The 14,461-nt window shown below is 40.3% G+C and overlaps 3 protein-coding genes across 4 annotated transcripts in view; 2 read left to right on the forward strand and 1 right to left on the reverse strand.

Annotated features, from left to right (window-relative positions):
• Nucleotides 1-9,189, forward strand: part of LOC116674025 (zinc finger protein 436) — a gene marked incomplete at its 5' end in the record, with an annotated part of 11,480 nt that extends 2,291 nt beyond the window's left edge. Inside the window, 3 exon segments of one of the 2 annotated variants that reach the window (XM_032506509.1) lie at nt 1,013-1,935; nt 3,341-3,506; nt 5,923-9,189. In XM_032506509.1, the coding sequence (XP_032362400.1) occupies nt 1,480-1,935; nt 3,341-3,506; nt 5,923-7,529 (2,229 nt within the window). In that variant the 3' untranslated portion in view covers nt 7,530-9,189. 2 annotated transcript variants of the gene reach the window in all.
• LOC116674034 (gastrula zinc finger protein XlCGF57.1) overlaps nt 1-14,461 on the reverse strand; it is a 138,681-nt gene that overhangs the window by 85,268 nt on the left and 38,952 nt on the right. The window lies entirely within an intron of this gene.
• The window catches only part of LOC116674236 (ornithine decarboxylase), a 32,013-nt gene continuing 29,035 nt past the window's right edge, over nt 11,484-14,461 (forward strand). The window contains exons 1-5 of the mRNA XM_032506839.1: nt 11,484-11,493; nt 11,678-11,790; nt 11,909-12,082; nt 12,175-12,347; nt 13,467-13,683. Coding sequence (XP_032362730.1) covers nt 11,484-11,493; nt 11,678-11,790; nt 11,909-12,082; nt 12,175-12,347; nt 13,467-13,683 — 687 coding nt within the window. The remainder of the gene's footprint in view (nt 11,494-11,677; nt 11,791-11,908; nt 12,083-12,174; nt 12,348-13,466; nt 13,684-14,461) is intronic.

The raw sequence follows: 14,461 nt of genomic DNA on the forward strand, positions 1-14,461 counted from the left end.
ATGGGAAGTGAGGCTCTCCGTGTGTAGATAAGCACCGTAGGCAGCAGCTGCTGCTAACACAGTGATGTGCATAGTTTTGATGGGTAGCCAGTGAAGCTACAGCAGTCAGTGTTTTATGTTCGCTTTAAATACAAACTAAATTACATACGACATAATCACAACATCTCCCGGCCATTTTTCCCCCCGCAGAAAGCTGCTACAGGCCAGGCTAATGCTAATATAGTTAGCCTAAAGAAACAAGCAGAAAGCTGCTAAAGCTAATATAGTTAGCCTAAAGAAACATGGAGTCTGTCTGTCCCAACTAACGTTACAGTTCGGAGCGGCGACACTGGAAACATAACACTAAGCTACTACAGAAGCCTGGGTCCGATCTAACGTCATTTTCACAGATTTTATTAGCTGGACCCGCTAGTTGACCACATCCTGACATTTAGAGGAAGCAACATGCTGTGTCATACACGTTAGCCTGGATTGATTATTCTATGAATACAATGGTGTCATGCTAGTTAACCAGCATAATTCTACCTAATTTCCCTCGAAATCACTTCAGAACAGTAATGTTAGTCACAGCACTTACTTCCTCTGGTGTTAAAGCATTACAGTTCAACAAAGAATGGTTAACATTAGAAAATACCTTTTTTTTTCATTTTTTCTTTTATGTAGATGCACTCCCCTACAAAATCACAGCAGTATTGAAGAAAGATTTATTATTTCCAAATAGAGCTTTTTATGTCATCTTTGAAAAATTACTTTGTGTTGGGTCGCCTGCTCCTCATTTGCATTAAGTTGACTGGATTCCATTTTTATGCAAATGAGGAGCCGGGGGACTCAAGTGTTAGGGTTAAGTTACCCCGCTCCTTGATTTCACGTTGTTCATGGAGAAGGAGTACCAAGGAACATTATATTTATATTATGTATATTTATGAATGCACATTATATTTGTCTATTTGATACTGTAACAAACTGACTGCAAACATCTCCAAGCTAAACTCTGTTTCTCTTTCCTTTGCAGAATGACAAAGCCCCAAAAAAAGCCATGCCCCTCCTGTCAGGCCCCAAATTCCCTCGGGAGGATGACATGTGTGGAGTGTGTCTGCCCTCTGCAGTTTAATGAAGGATTACAAAAAAAACAAGCCAAGCTGAACCAGTGTAGCTGGGCATCTACTGTCAAGTCTCACAGAAACTCCAGCAGGAGCATTAAGTCGGCCCAGCTATCAGTGAGTTCTACTGTACTTTCTGGAGTATAAGTCACACTTTTTCATAGTTTGGCTTGATCTACGACTTAAAAGTCAGGTGCGACTTAGAGATCAAAATATATATAGTTCAATATGTTTTTAAACATTAATTCATATTGACTGACATGAACCAAGGAGTTATCATTATAGTCTACAGCAGCGAGAGGGCGCTCTAGGCTTGTGACAACTATATGCTGCTCCTGTACCCCTGAAAAAATTAACTGAAAGACTGAACACAACCAAAATGCCGCAAAAGCGAAAATCCTATTCTGCTGATTACAAACTGCAGGTAGTCAAATATGCAGCCGCACACGGTAATCGAGCAGCAGAAAGAAATTTTGGAGTGAGTGAGAAACTTGTGAGGGACTGGCGAAAAATAGAGGCTGCTCTTTCTGCAATGAAGAAGACAAAAAAAGCTAATCGCGGGCTGAAACCGAGATGGCCAGAGCTGGAGGAACGAGTCCAAAAATGGGTGTTTGAACAACGTGCTGCCGGGAGAGGCGTGTCACTGGTGCAGTTGCGTCTCCAAGCCGTGGTAGTTGCCAAGGAGATGAAATTAAAGGACTTTGCAGGCGGGCCTTCTTGGTGTCAGCGCTTCCTGCAACGCAACCACCTCTTTATCAGAGAACGGACGTGTCCGAAACCGGCAGCAGACGTCCAAGCCAAGGTCGACAGTTTTCATGAGTTCGTTGGAAAGCAGGTAACTGAACACAACCTGTCACCGGATCATACTAACACATCAACATGGACGAGGTCCCCCTCACGTTTCACATCCATGAAGTGTCGCAGAGAAAGGGCAGAAAAGTGTGAATAGGGGATTTTTTTTTTATAAATGCAACTTATAGTCCAGAAAATACAATAATCACTCTAATTCAAAAGGGGGTTTGGCCTCTCAGACTATACATAATGATCTTATTTCTCAATCAGTCTTGCTTTTAGTGAATGTGAAAGACCACCAGTAGGGTTGTAACAAACCACAAAGTTTTATCATCAATCAGTTTGTCTGTTACACTGTAACGTTATCACGTCATGTATGAAATATCAAAATATTGTGACCGAAGGCCCAAAGCTTAGCTTGCAAAAAGGAAGTTAACATTTCCTGTGCCAATAGGCCTCAAATTTACATGGCTAAACTCCTGTTATGCTAATGCGTCAAGCCCAGAGATGTATAGTAACGAAGTAGAACTACATATTTTCAATGAGTTTAGTACTTTTTTAGGTGCTGCATCGTTACTCGTTAATTCTTAAAGCGGTAGACAGCTCTGTCACCAGGTTTGATGAAGCTGGCTCATCAGCCAATCAAGTTGTTTCATAAGAAGACCGCGCCTGCTCCCGTTCTGCCTGTTGCTCTGCCGCCGGCCTGTATTGAGAACACTTGAGCTTTTTTTAAGTTTGTTTCGAGATGGAAGACCTAGAAATGACACCTTCAACTTTGAGCGATCGTAGCGGTGAGGGTGAGGAAGGAGACCACCCCTGGCCATACTTAAAGTTCATGTTTTCATTTGTCGGAGTGCCTCCCGAAAGATTGAGCTATTAGTAAGCGCTAGCTAACTAGCTACCCGTGGTTCATGACATGCCGCGGTGTTTTACATTCCTGTCCTCGTACTGCTGCTACAGCCAAAGGAATTGTGAGTGTCCATTTTGGCTAGACATTTGAAATAATATAAACAATATGATATGATATATTCAAACTTTTAAATGCTTTCTTTAATAACTACATTCAATCTTTTTATTTATATAGCGCCAAATCACAACAACAGTTATCTCATTGCGCTTTTCATAAAAGAGCAGGTCTAGACCGTACTCTGTGATGTTATTTACAGAAACCCAACAAAATAACACAATACTTTTACTTTCAGTACTTGAGTAGTACATTTTAAAATAAACTACTTGCAGTACTTAAGTACAAAAAATTCTGAATACTTTAGTACTTCCACTTAAGTGTGGTGCTTAAAGAGCACTTCAACTTCTACTCAAGACTTCTACTTTTACTGTAGTCTGGGTCTCTAGTACTTTATACATGTCTGGTCAAGCCAAGGTTTGAATAATAATCATATAGTAAATAATAGTAAATGCATTAATCTTCCTTCACTGGTTTCTTGCAGGTTTTTAAACTCAATGCCCTTGGCTGCTGCCCGATTCTTTTCTTTGGACGTCGGGGCCGCAACGGGGAGGTTTCCGGGGACATAGTCCACCACATCGCTCTGACTGATGGTGATGTCCAGGATACAGTGAAGGAAATGAGGAGACTCTATGAGCACCTCCTGAAAAGTAAGACCACCCTTCTTAAGATAAACACAGGGCTTAAAGTACTCAGGCCTGGTGCCAGATTTCTGGGGTATGGCTATTTTAGAAAAATACCAATAAATAAAACAAACAAATCCACACTGGATTTGTTTTTGATCCGCTAGGTTTAACCAATCATCAAACTTCCACCTACCAATGAAACAAGTTCTAGCCAATCACATGCACCGTAGGGCAGGTCCTTGCCGAAAAGCGAGAGTGCAGCGTGTGGTCACCGTGGTAACGCGGCAAGCGGCAACTTTAGTTGAGAAAGAAGTTAAAAACAAATGTCGCTGGGCGTGAATAGTGGACAAGGGAGGAGACGGGAAGCACCCGGCTGCAGCGTCTGTTCAAGGAAGATACCAGACACTCTATATTAATAATTCATTATCAAATGACGTCTGGCTATATGAAAAGCTAAACAAGCAACGTTTTTAAATGTACATGAAGCATATAATGTCAACATGGACAAAATCACGAAGGTACTAATTCCCTTTTTTTTGATGATGACCTGTCCAAAGTAATACCACATCTAGAAAGTTTTGTTTTCACAATGATTCAGTGTAGGATTGATCTTATTGCAGTATGTAAATCTACATTGACTCTTATTTAATATATGGTCAGAAGAAGTAAAAATTGTCTCCAAAACTTTTTACTTCTTAAAATAATGACTTTTATTATTATTGCATGTAAGAAGGACTTTAACTACTGTATTTTGCCAGTCAAATTAGCTTTAATGAGGCCATATTGAAACATTACACTGTAGAACCCCCCCCCTTCCAAAAAATATTTCAGGCTCAAGATTTATTTTCACTTGCCCTGTAAACTAAACTCAAAAAACTAAACTCATCCATCCCCGCAACTTATTAAATCAAATAATCAGTCAATTATTACACTGGAACTTGTATTCTTGTATTTGTATATTAGGGCGCTTTAACAACTCTGGTGCACACCAAAAGCAAACCAAACAAGCGTACCAAGACTTGCTTGATAAGGTGGTCTTGGTACGCTTTCAATCAAGCTCTGGTGGGAATGTAATCCTTACTCAAACCGGCCTAGCCATACATACTCCGCAACTCTGAGCCAATGTCTCCTGTTGTCAGGTGTGTTTGTCTGTCACTTGCATCTCCGGGGTCAAACCAGCTGCCGCTACATTTGAAGACAGACGCCGGCAGAGCAAAGTAATCCAGAACACAAGACCTTCTTCCAGTATTTACTTACTTGCTCCTTCCCCCAGACACATCCAGCCAATAAGAGGAGTGGACGTTCTTGCGTGATTTGTAATGACGCATTTTGGTACGCTTGGTGTGAAACCAAACCAAACCGAGGGCAAATCGCTTCAAATCCACGTCCTTATTCTATTTTAGCTTGTTTAATTATAAATTAAGTTACATGTCATTTAGTTGACACTTTTAAAATTGCTATAGATGTCAGAGTATGCACGCCTCTGGAGCCACTATGGGTGAAGTGTCTTGCTCAGGGACACATTGGCTGATGTATCGCAGTGGGAATTGAACCCAGATCTCCCACCCCAAAGGCATGTGTCATATCCACTGTTTCATCACCATCCATTGTCACGACCGTTTTTATTTACTCTTTAATATTTTATGTAAAGCACTTTGAATTGCATTGTTGCTGTCAACATGGCACCGTTTGATTAACTTGAGTCCGTCCTCTGTAGTACCAACGTCATTTGGTTATGGATGAAACACGGCATGACAACTTCTTTGGTTTTCTCAACGGGAATTCCGATGTTTTGAGAAGAAAATGTCTCTCACTAAATTGGAGATAATGCAGATAGTGCAGATAAACTGAAGCTGTTCCACCAAGTCATCTATGCTTTTACCAGAGACAATCCAAAGGTTTTTTAACTTTGACAAGAGAGAACCGATAACTTCAAATAACAAATAACAATCAGTAATTTTTATAGGCAAGAATCCCTTTATATAACTGCTACATTTACAAGGCCCTTGAATTATTTAGTAGTGTATTCATTGCAAACAATTACCACATAACAATAACAAATAATTGATTATTTACATATTTAAAAAAAGAAATCGGCCAACCACCGCCCGATTCAACTTTTGGAAAAAAATGTACCCGACGTCACCCTGTGGTGGACAATCACGTAACGCGAGTTCAGATTCGTCAGTCGTATTGCGGCGTGATAGTTCGGTAACGTAACCAGATCGACATCACTAAAAAGCATAAAATACAAGCATTGAGCCGCTCAGGAGTTTAACAATAGGTGACTGTGTCCTGTAACAACAAAGCGGTGGTTACTTCCACTCTTGCTTTGTCTCCTCCTGCCTTCGCTTGCGGTCAACAGTTTGACATGTTGAGGAAAAAAATCAAATAAATGCTCTTTAAGATTCACATGGATGGCTGCTTATCTGTGTTTCAGGTTTACCTATGGATGTCCAGCAAGTGATTGCTGGTGAAGAACATCAGCAGGAGTCAAGTTCCGGTCTGGAACAGGAGGACCCAGAGCCCCCGCACATTAAAGAGGAACAGGAAGAACTCAAGGCCAGTGAGGATAAAGTGCAGCTTCAAGGGCTGGAGGAGGTTGATATCACCAAGCTCCTATTCACTCCTTCCCCTGTGGGTGAAGAACATGAGCAAGAGTGGAGCTCCAGTCCAGACCAGGATGACACAAAGCCTCCCCACATTAAAGAGGAACAGGAGGAACTCCAAGCCAGTCAGGGTGAAGTGCAGCTTCAAGGGCTGGAGGAGGTTGATATCACCAAGTTCCTATTCACTCCTGCCCCTGTGAAGAGTGAAGATGAAGAAGAGAAACCTCAGTTCTCACAGCTTCATCACAGACTAACTGAAGAGATCAAAACAGAAGCTGATGAAGAGGACTGTGGAGGACCAGAACCAGCCACAAACTCGGATCCAGATTGGAATTCTGATGATGAGACTGGAGATTCTTCTGAACCTGAGACAGATGACAGTAATGATTGGAAGGAGACCAGAGAACCTCAGTCAGGTTTAAACTCTCTGAATGATAATGAAGTCTATGGCAGTGATCTGAGACGTAGTACTGGTGAGAGAGAGTGTGGAAAAAGATTTGGCGCCAGTGGACATCTGAGATCTCATGCAGGAGAGAAACCATTTAGCTGCTCCGTCTGTAAGAAAGCTTTTTCAGACAATGGAGATTTACAGAAACACATGATATTACACACAGGTGAGAAACCATTTAGCTGCTCAGTATGTGAGAAAGCTTTTAGAATTATTGGACATTTAAAGACACACATGAAAATCCACACAGGAGACAAGCCATTTAGCTGCTCAGTCTGTAAAAAAGATTTTAGAGTGAGTCGAAGTTTACAGAAACACATGAGAATCCACACAGGAGAGAAACCATTTAGCTGTTCCGTCTGTAAGAAAGCGTTTATAAAAACTGGACTTTTACGTAGACATATGAGAGTTCACACAGGTGAGAAACCATTTAGCTGCTCTGTCTGTAGTAGAGCTTTTTCAGAGAATGGAGGTTTACAGAAACACATGAGATTACACACAGGAGAGAGACCATTTAGCTGCTCCGTATGTGAGAAAGCTTTTACAGAGAGTGGAAGTTTACATAAACACATGAAAACACACACAGGAGAGAAACCATTCAGCTGTTCCGTCTGTAAACGGGCTTTTACAGACAGCGGTAATCTTAATAAACACATGAGAACCCACACTGGAGAGAAACCATTTAGCTGCTCAGTCTGTAAGAAAGACTTTAGAAGTAGTGGACATTTAAAGACCCACTTGAGAATCCACTCAGGAGAGAGGCCATATATTTGCTCAGTCTGTAAAAAAGATTTTAGAGTGAGTGGAAGTTTAAAGAAACACATGAGAATCCACACAGGAGAGAAACCATTCAGCTGCTCAGTCTGTAAGAAAGCCTTCACAGAAAGTGGAAATTTAAACATACACATGAGAATTCACACGAGAAAGAAACCATTTGGCCAAGGAGAGCGAATAACCTCAGTCAGGTTGAAACCCCCTGAAAGTAAATGATTAAAAAGGGATATGAGATTCAACACCTCCACCTTCCAAGTCAAAAATCCAATACACTATCAAGAAATTGATCTGATTGTGAATTTAATGCAACTGTTGAATCACAAGGATTAACTTGTTAATTTTGGAAACATAAAGTCTACTTGTTTTCAAAATAGAACAAACAGCCAATGGATTTGACCCGATCTCTCTCCTAAATGGAAGTTGTTCTGTAGTCACAAGGAACACCCACCCAACTCAGTCTCCCAGCAGACTCCCCAGTCTTCCTGACTAAGTTTGAAGGGCTGTGACATCATCATCTCTCTAAGGGCAACAGCGGCTGCTGTTCTTGGCTGCACTCCAGATAGTTTTCTCTAGCAGATGTCCCAGTAAACCAGTTATCACTGATTTGGACAAAGGCTACCAGTTAACCTTAAACTACTGAAGAACAAAAGCAGTTAGCACCATGTTAACTACCAGGACTGAAGCTTCACTCAGCCTGCAGAGTTGGGATGCAGAGACTGCATCGCTTGACTTTGTTCTCCCAGCCAACAATAGGATTTCATCATGTGGTAATGGGACCAACTAGGCTAGCATTAGCATAGTGACAGCAACTAAGCAAAGTTGTTAACTGTTTAGCTTTTTTTAATGTTCATGTATAGATTTGATTTATTGGCATCTAGACCAACTGGATATTTTTGTTATGTTCGTTTAGTCGAGTTATTGGACGGCCAAACTGCTAAGTTGTTAGTTCAGGCTTTGACACTGAGTCTAGCATGTAAACATCCTTCTTTCTAACCATGTTACTTATCGAACACAGATGGACATCTACACACACATTAACAGTAGGCAAACCTTTGATTTGAATCTGACATAGAAAAGTTTAAAGATTAAAATTTCTTTGAGTGATTCTTATGTATGTGAAATATATGCGTGTCTTTGATATATTTGTATAAGCTACTGGATGTCTTAAATTTCCCTTGGGCTTAATAGAATATCTATCTAGCTATCTAAAATGCTGTGAGGAGCCCCAAGTCTGCCTTTATTGGTTCTCTGTTCAGTCCAACCAATGTGGCCTTAACAAAAAAGCTGCCATCTTTCATTTGGCCGTCCTGTTTGAAGTACATGTGCTTGTTCTCATGTCGCTTGGAGGGGAAAGACACCAGAGCTGCGTCTCATGGTCCTTATTTGACAACTCCTCGGCTTAACCAAAAGTTCTGTCCCTGCTCGATGAAGGCCGTTTCAAAGCTCTTATTTGTGCCCCAAGGAACAAGGATGCACATCACAAAGGGATCTTTGAGGACCCTTAGGCGAGGATCCAGGAAAGCAGCTGAAGGAGTCGCTAACTCCGCCCAAACAGCTGATGATTTCCTTGCGTCTCTCCCGTGCCGCCTCAGTGCGAGGGACTAAGACGCGAGGAAAGAAGTGGAGGACTCGAGGAGGCAATTCAAGGGCTATGGGATACACCTGAGGAGTGAGGAAACAAGCAAATGTGTTTTAGAGGGACGAGACGTCCTTTCCTCTGATGTGTCTTAGCAACCTTATAGCTGCACGGCTTCCAGGAAGGCTGCCCGCGTGTTTCCTCGGTCCCAAATAAGAGCTTTGAGATGGGGGAGCTATCAAATAATCAGCTGTAGATGCAGCCGTGCTCAGTTCAGGTAAACTATCTCATCTATGTAAAAAAAAAAAAAAAATGCATTCTTTACTCCTTTTTAGCTTAAGTCTTTTTAGTTGTGAGATTTTGTTTGTTTTACTTTTGTGCTTTTCATTTTGTGAATAAATGTTGGTTTTTTTGAAAACACGTCTATGCAACTTTGTAAAAAAGAAAATGTCGCTGCCCTCTTCTGTGACATTAAGTCCGAAATCTTTCAACATTTGCTAGTTATTGGTATGTTCAATTTGAAAACTAGTTGAGTATATTTCTGGATCTTTCCAAAAGGTGACTTCATGTACATTTAAGGGATTGTTTGGAGTAATTTCACCCTAGGGTCCTAAATAAAAGACTTTATAAAAATGAATTCTCCATCAGGTCCTTTGCGCCACGACCTCAAACCAAACAACCCCCCAAAAGCTTTTTTTCACCTTGGTCATACAATGGGCGAGTTAGTGTTATCAGCTGAATAGCTTAGTGCAGGCACTTTTAATGTATTTAATGATTAAATAAGGTACTGTCTCCAAATTTACCTCTATTATAACTTGTCTCACTATGTTTCAAGGGTTTGCTTTTCTAATATTTAGTTGCATAACCGGGCTTCTAGCTGATAGCTTTGCTTCTTTGATTTTCCTGGAGCTGATCATTGGTTGAGCCTTAGCCCTATTTGTCTATTCTTCCATCCATTCCAATGGTAATTGACTGTTTTCCCCACGTTGTTTAGGCTTTGGATGCCATTTCACGGCATTTGAAATCATTTTGGCTGAGCAGCCTATAATATTCTGCCCTTTGTTTTCCCCTTTCCAATCAACGTTTTAATCTGAAAGAATATATGTTAATGGTAAGTAGTTTTATCTATTTGTTTATGACGTTGTGCAATATACTCATTTTATTCTATTTATGGTTGTGTGTATGTTATGTGTTGGATAAATGGTGCTGTAGATATTTAGATCAATCAACCAACTTTGATCAGAATCTGTTTTATCAAAAATATTCAAATGTATGTACACTGTTAAAAAAAGTTGTTTTTTAATGTTTTCTCTTCTGGGGAAAACCAAACAGTTTTAAACCACAGAATAAGGAGCAAACAATTAGAATGAAGTAACTGGCCTTTAATAATAAACATGTGCCTGCCTCTATGGGAGTTTAACATAGGGGGGTGTATACTTATACCCCTGTATTTTAAAGAAGCACTTTTATTTATTAACAATACATTATTCATTCACAAATAAAATTGGTGTCCTTTAAGGTTGGATTTTACCTCATTTTTTAATTAAGGCATTAAGATAAATTTCCAAAACATGATTTTTTTTATTCCTATTTTTAGTCACCTTAAGCATGGGCATGTAAACTTATGAGCACCACTGTATTTTCAGCCACATGGACATTGTCATCGAGCATTTCAGATACTGCCATTTTCACAAAGGTAAGACTTGTTTAATTATCGTATTTTACAATGAGTTGCTGTAACAGTTCAGTCGAACATTGTTTTGCATTGCTGCCAGTTACCCGACAGTCCAACTTTACTGGCTGAAAGGTGAAATAAAGAAACAGTATGTTAACCTAACTTAACGTTTCAGTGATTCGGCCTAATGTTTATGCATGGCAATGAATGACTGAAAAAGTAGACGGTTAACACAATTTCAAGTGACTTTTCCAAATATAACCTTTATACGGCCTTTGAGATACAGCTAACGTGATCTACTTCTGCCAATTTTCCTGGCATCGGCCTGCGCCTCCACCTCTCCTCCACCGTAACGAGATAACTAGATGAGCTAATGTTGGCTAGTCTGTTACGGTGTATGCAAGGTTCAGATCCTCGTGGTTACACATTTTCACTTTGTTGCTTGTGTGTTTAATATGTTCCTGACAAAAAAGTGCATTATAATTTTCCAAAACCTCAGTGACTATGTTTGAATAATGCTAAGCTTTCTTCATATATGGATAAAACATGTGGAAACCTTTGTTTGTTTAGGTACTCCTTAAATTAAATTTAGTTCATTTATTCAACACTTTTTAATCAAAGTTGTAGAATCTATTCAATTATATTATGTGTCACTTTGTTGCCATAATCTTTTTAAGTAAACATTGGTCACATTTTTATTACAACTCATGCCCCTGGCAGACTGCTTACAACTTGTTCTGTGTGTCTTTATTCCACTTTGTTGGTTATGAAATGGTGGGCGGGATTATGCCAAGACTGGCCAATCAAAATCTACATGTCCTTATGAGTGTTAGCTGGACTTACTGTCAAACTCACATCCAGTTTTCATGCTTCATAGAAAGGCTGCGATAATACATACACATAAGACATATCGAGGAGCATGGACCGGGGTAAGATGAAAAAACTCTTTGGTCCTACTCATATGGGCCTACAGTTTGGGTTTTTGACTACATTAGCATGGCATGATCTAGACAAATGGCTATGGACAAAGACGGACAATGTTGATTGGGATTGGAATCCAGGTTTACGTTAACAATAACTCTATGCTTTGACTTTGCTTGTTATCCCTTGCAGGAACAATGTATAACATTGATTTGTCCCTTGAGAATTGTGACATTGACATTTTGGACAACGGAAGGACCATCAAAGACGTCATAGACAGTAAAATAAAAGAGCTCGGCTCAGTGGTAAGTATCCGGGACATCGTGTCCCTAAATCTTTCTGAAGTATGAATTTCTGTGTGTAAAAGTAATGTTGGATAGTCAAGATTCTTTTCACTTCATAATGTGAACTTTGTTCATTTAGGACAATGAAGAGCCGTTCTATGTGGCAGATCTAGACAGCGTGTACAAGAGGCACCTCCGATGGCTCACCAACCTACCTCGAGTCAAGCCTTTCTATGCGGTGAAGTGCAACAACACAGCGGTAGTTTTGAGGATGATGCGTGCTCTGGACACAGGCTTGGATTGTGCTAGCAAGGTACCGATGAAGAATTTAAAAAATCAAATAACTCGCTGTCTTGTTTTCTTTGTTATGGAGAGAGGTTGTATCCTTCTCACTGTCAAACACAGGCCGAGATCCAGATGGCCCTGTCCCTCGGAGCGACACCCGATAAAATAATTTACGCGCATACAACCAAACCAATGTCGCACATCAAATACGCCTGTGCTCATGGAGTAGACGTGATGACTTTTGATAGTGAGGATGAACTCCTGAAAATGTCTCTCTGTCACCCCAAAGCCAAGTAGGTGAACAACAACTGATAATTTTGCTTTCTACGTAGAGTGTAAAGCTACTGTCCAAGTTAATAGGATAATTGTCCAGCTTGTATTTACTTTCACAAAAATGCTTGTTTTGCTGCTGACAGACTCAGATTAAGTGTCTGACAACATTATGGAAAGGATCCCTTCTGAGAAAGAAAGGTCTTTAAAAACTCTTTGAGACCTTTCTGTTTACCCCACCAGACTCCATTTAAAAAAACAGAACTTTTAGCGTGTATAGAACCAACATATTTTTACATGTAAATCGGTAAACTGTGTGTTTTTATTTCAACCACAACTGAAGTAGTGATTTTTGGAAAAATGGAAAGATGACCCAAAATGGCTTATAACAGTTATATTTTGTTGCTCTTGACTTTGAATGAAGTGTGTTATACAATGCTAAAATTACTGTTTATTTACATGGAGTCTGGTGGCGTAAGGGAACGCAATTTTGCGGATGTTTTTATGTCATGGAAGTTTCTTGTTACGTCTTGTATCCTTCTTCCCCTAGAGAAGAAAAATACCTAATCTTAGTGTAACCATTAATCTTCCCAGGCAGACGAGTTGGAGTTGTTACGTCTTTTTGAATCTGCCCTTTGTGTGTCAAAGTTCTCTACTGGTTGTTATGTCTTAGCTGGAAAAGAACTTGTCTTTGGAAAGGCTATGGTCTCGACCTGGGACCCGGGACCGGTTATGATAAACCTAGCTCTGTCAGACTTTGTGGCATTTGTCCTTGGAGGAAAGACTCAAAGACAAACAGTTGTCTTCTACCTTCAGGGAGGACACACAAAGACAGATTCAAATGTCATACACCCTGCAAAGCATTGTGAATAATTAACAGAAAGGTCGGCCTTCTCAGAAATCCTTACCAAATTGTTGTCAGTCACTTAGAATATTAATCTGAGTCTGTCAGCGGCAAAACAAGCACTTTTGTGAAGGTAAATACAAGCTGGACAATTGTCCTATTAACTTACATTGTAGCTTGTTTCTCCACTGCCGACAGCAGCCATCTTCCTTAATACTGGGCCATTGTCAAAGATTGTTGTTCCCAAAAATAAGTTTCCATTTAAGAAGATTGATTAAGTTTTTGGATTCCTTTCTAGACTGGTACTCCGCATCACAGTGGATGACTCTAAATCGCTGATACAACTCAGTTCCAAGTTCGGAGCCCAACTGGCGTCAGTCGGCAAGCTGCTGGAACGCGCTGGAGAGCTGGGCTCCGAGATCATCGGGCTCAGCTTTCACGTAGGCAGCGGGTGCACCGGAGGCTCTGTGTTCAAACAGGCCATCGCAGATGCCCGACACGTCTTTGACATGGCGGTAAGTCAGCGTAACAGCAATTCTTGCAGAACACAAGAACTGACGTGTAATTATTTGTCTAAATTTATGTTGTCGATGATTCGCAGTTGTCACAAACCTGTGTCATTGTTTTGATACTGCCACTTTAGAAGTTTCAAATACTGCACACATGACTGTAAATGATGTAACTAAGGGTATTTATGAAATGGACCGGCGGAGGAAAACAGGGATGGGTCATGTCTTTTTATTCTTTGTCGACTGGAGGGTCATCCAACTTTAGCATTCATGAAAACAGCAAAATGTCAAAGTGCCTCTGAGTCTCTGCCCCCCCCCCCATCGCTGGCAGATGGGTCCCTCCCTGTTAAGTCAGCCAGAGACCGTGTGATTTCCATCGTGTTGTAACTAAGACATCTGCTGAAAACTAATAATTGTATCCATTAGTATGATGTCTGTACTGTTTAGTTAAAAAAAACTGAAAACACCAACATACAAAAAATATAGCAGACCAGCTTTTATTCTGAAAAGTTGAACCAGATGTTAACAAAAATGTAGTCATGTCAAGTAATGTATGTCAAGAATTTTTTTCCCAATCATTTTGGAGGGTTATAGAAAAATGTATTACATGGCTTGTCTTTTTTGACTGAAGGCCCCAAAACGCCTCCGGTAGCCCCTCGCATAAAAAACAAGCCGTCCCTAAGTAGACTACAAGGACTGTATTAAAGTACACATTAGTATTTTATACATGTGATGCATATGTTCTTTTTACTCCACTACATTTGGCTGAAAGGTTTTCAAGCCC

This window comes from Etheostoma spectabile, chromosome 24 (assembly GCF_008692095.1).
Source record: "Etheostoma spectabile isolate EspeVRDwgs_2016 chromosome 24, UIUC_Espe_1.0, whole genome shotgun sequence".
In the NCBI taxonomy this organism is placed as follows: domain Eukaryota; kingdom Metazoa; phylum Chordata; class Actinopteri; order Perciformes; family Percidae; genus Etheostoma; species Etheostoma spectabile.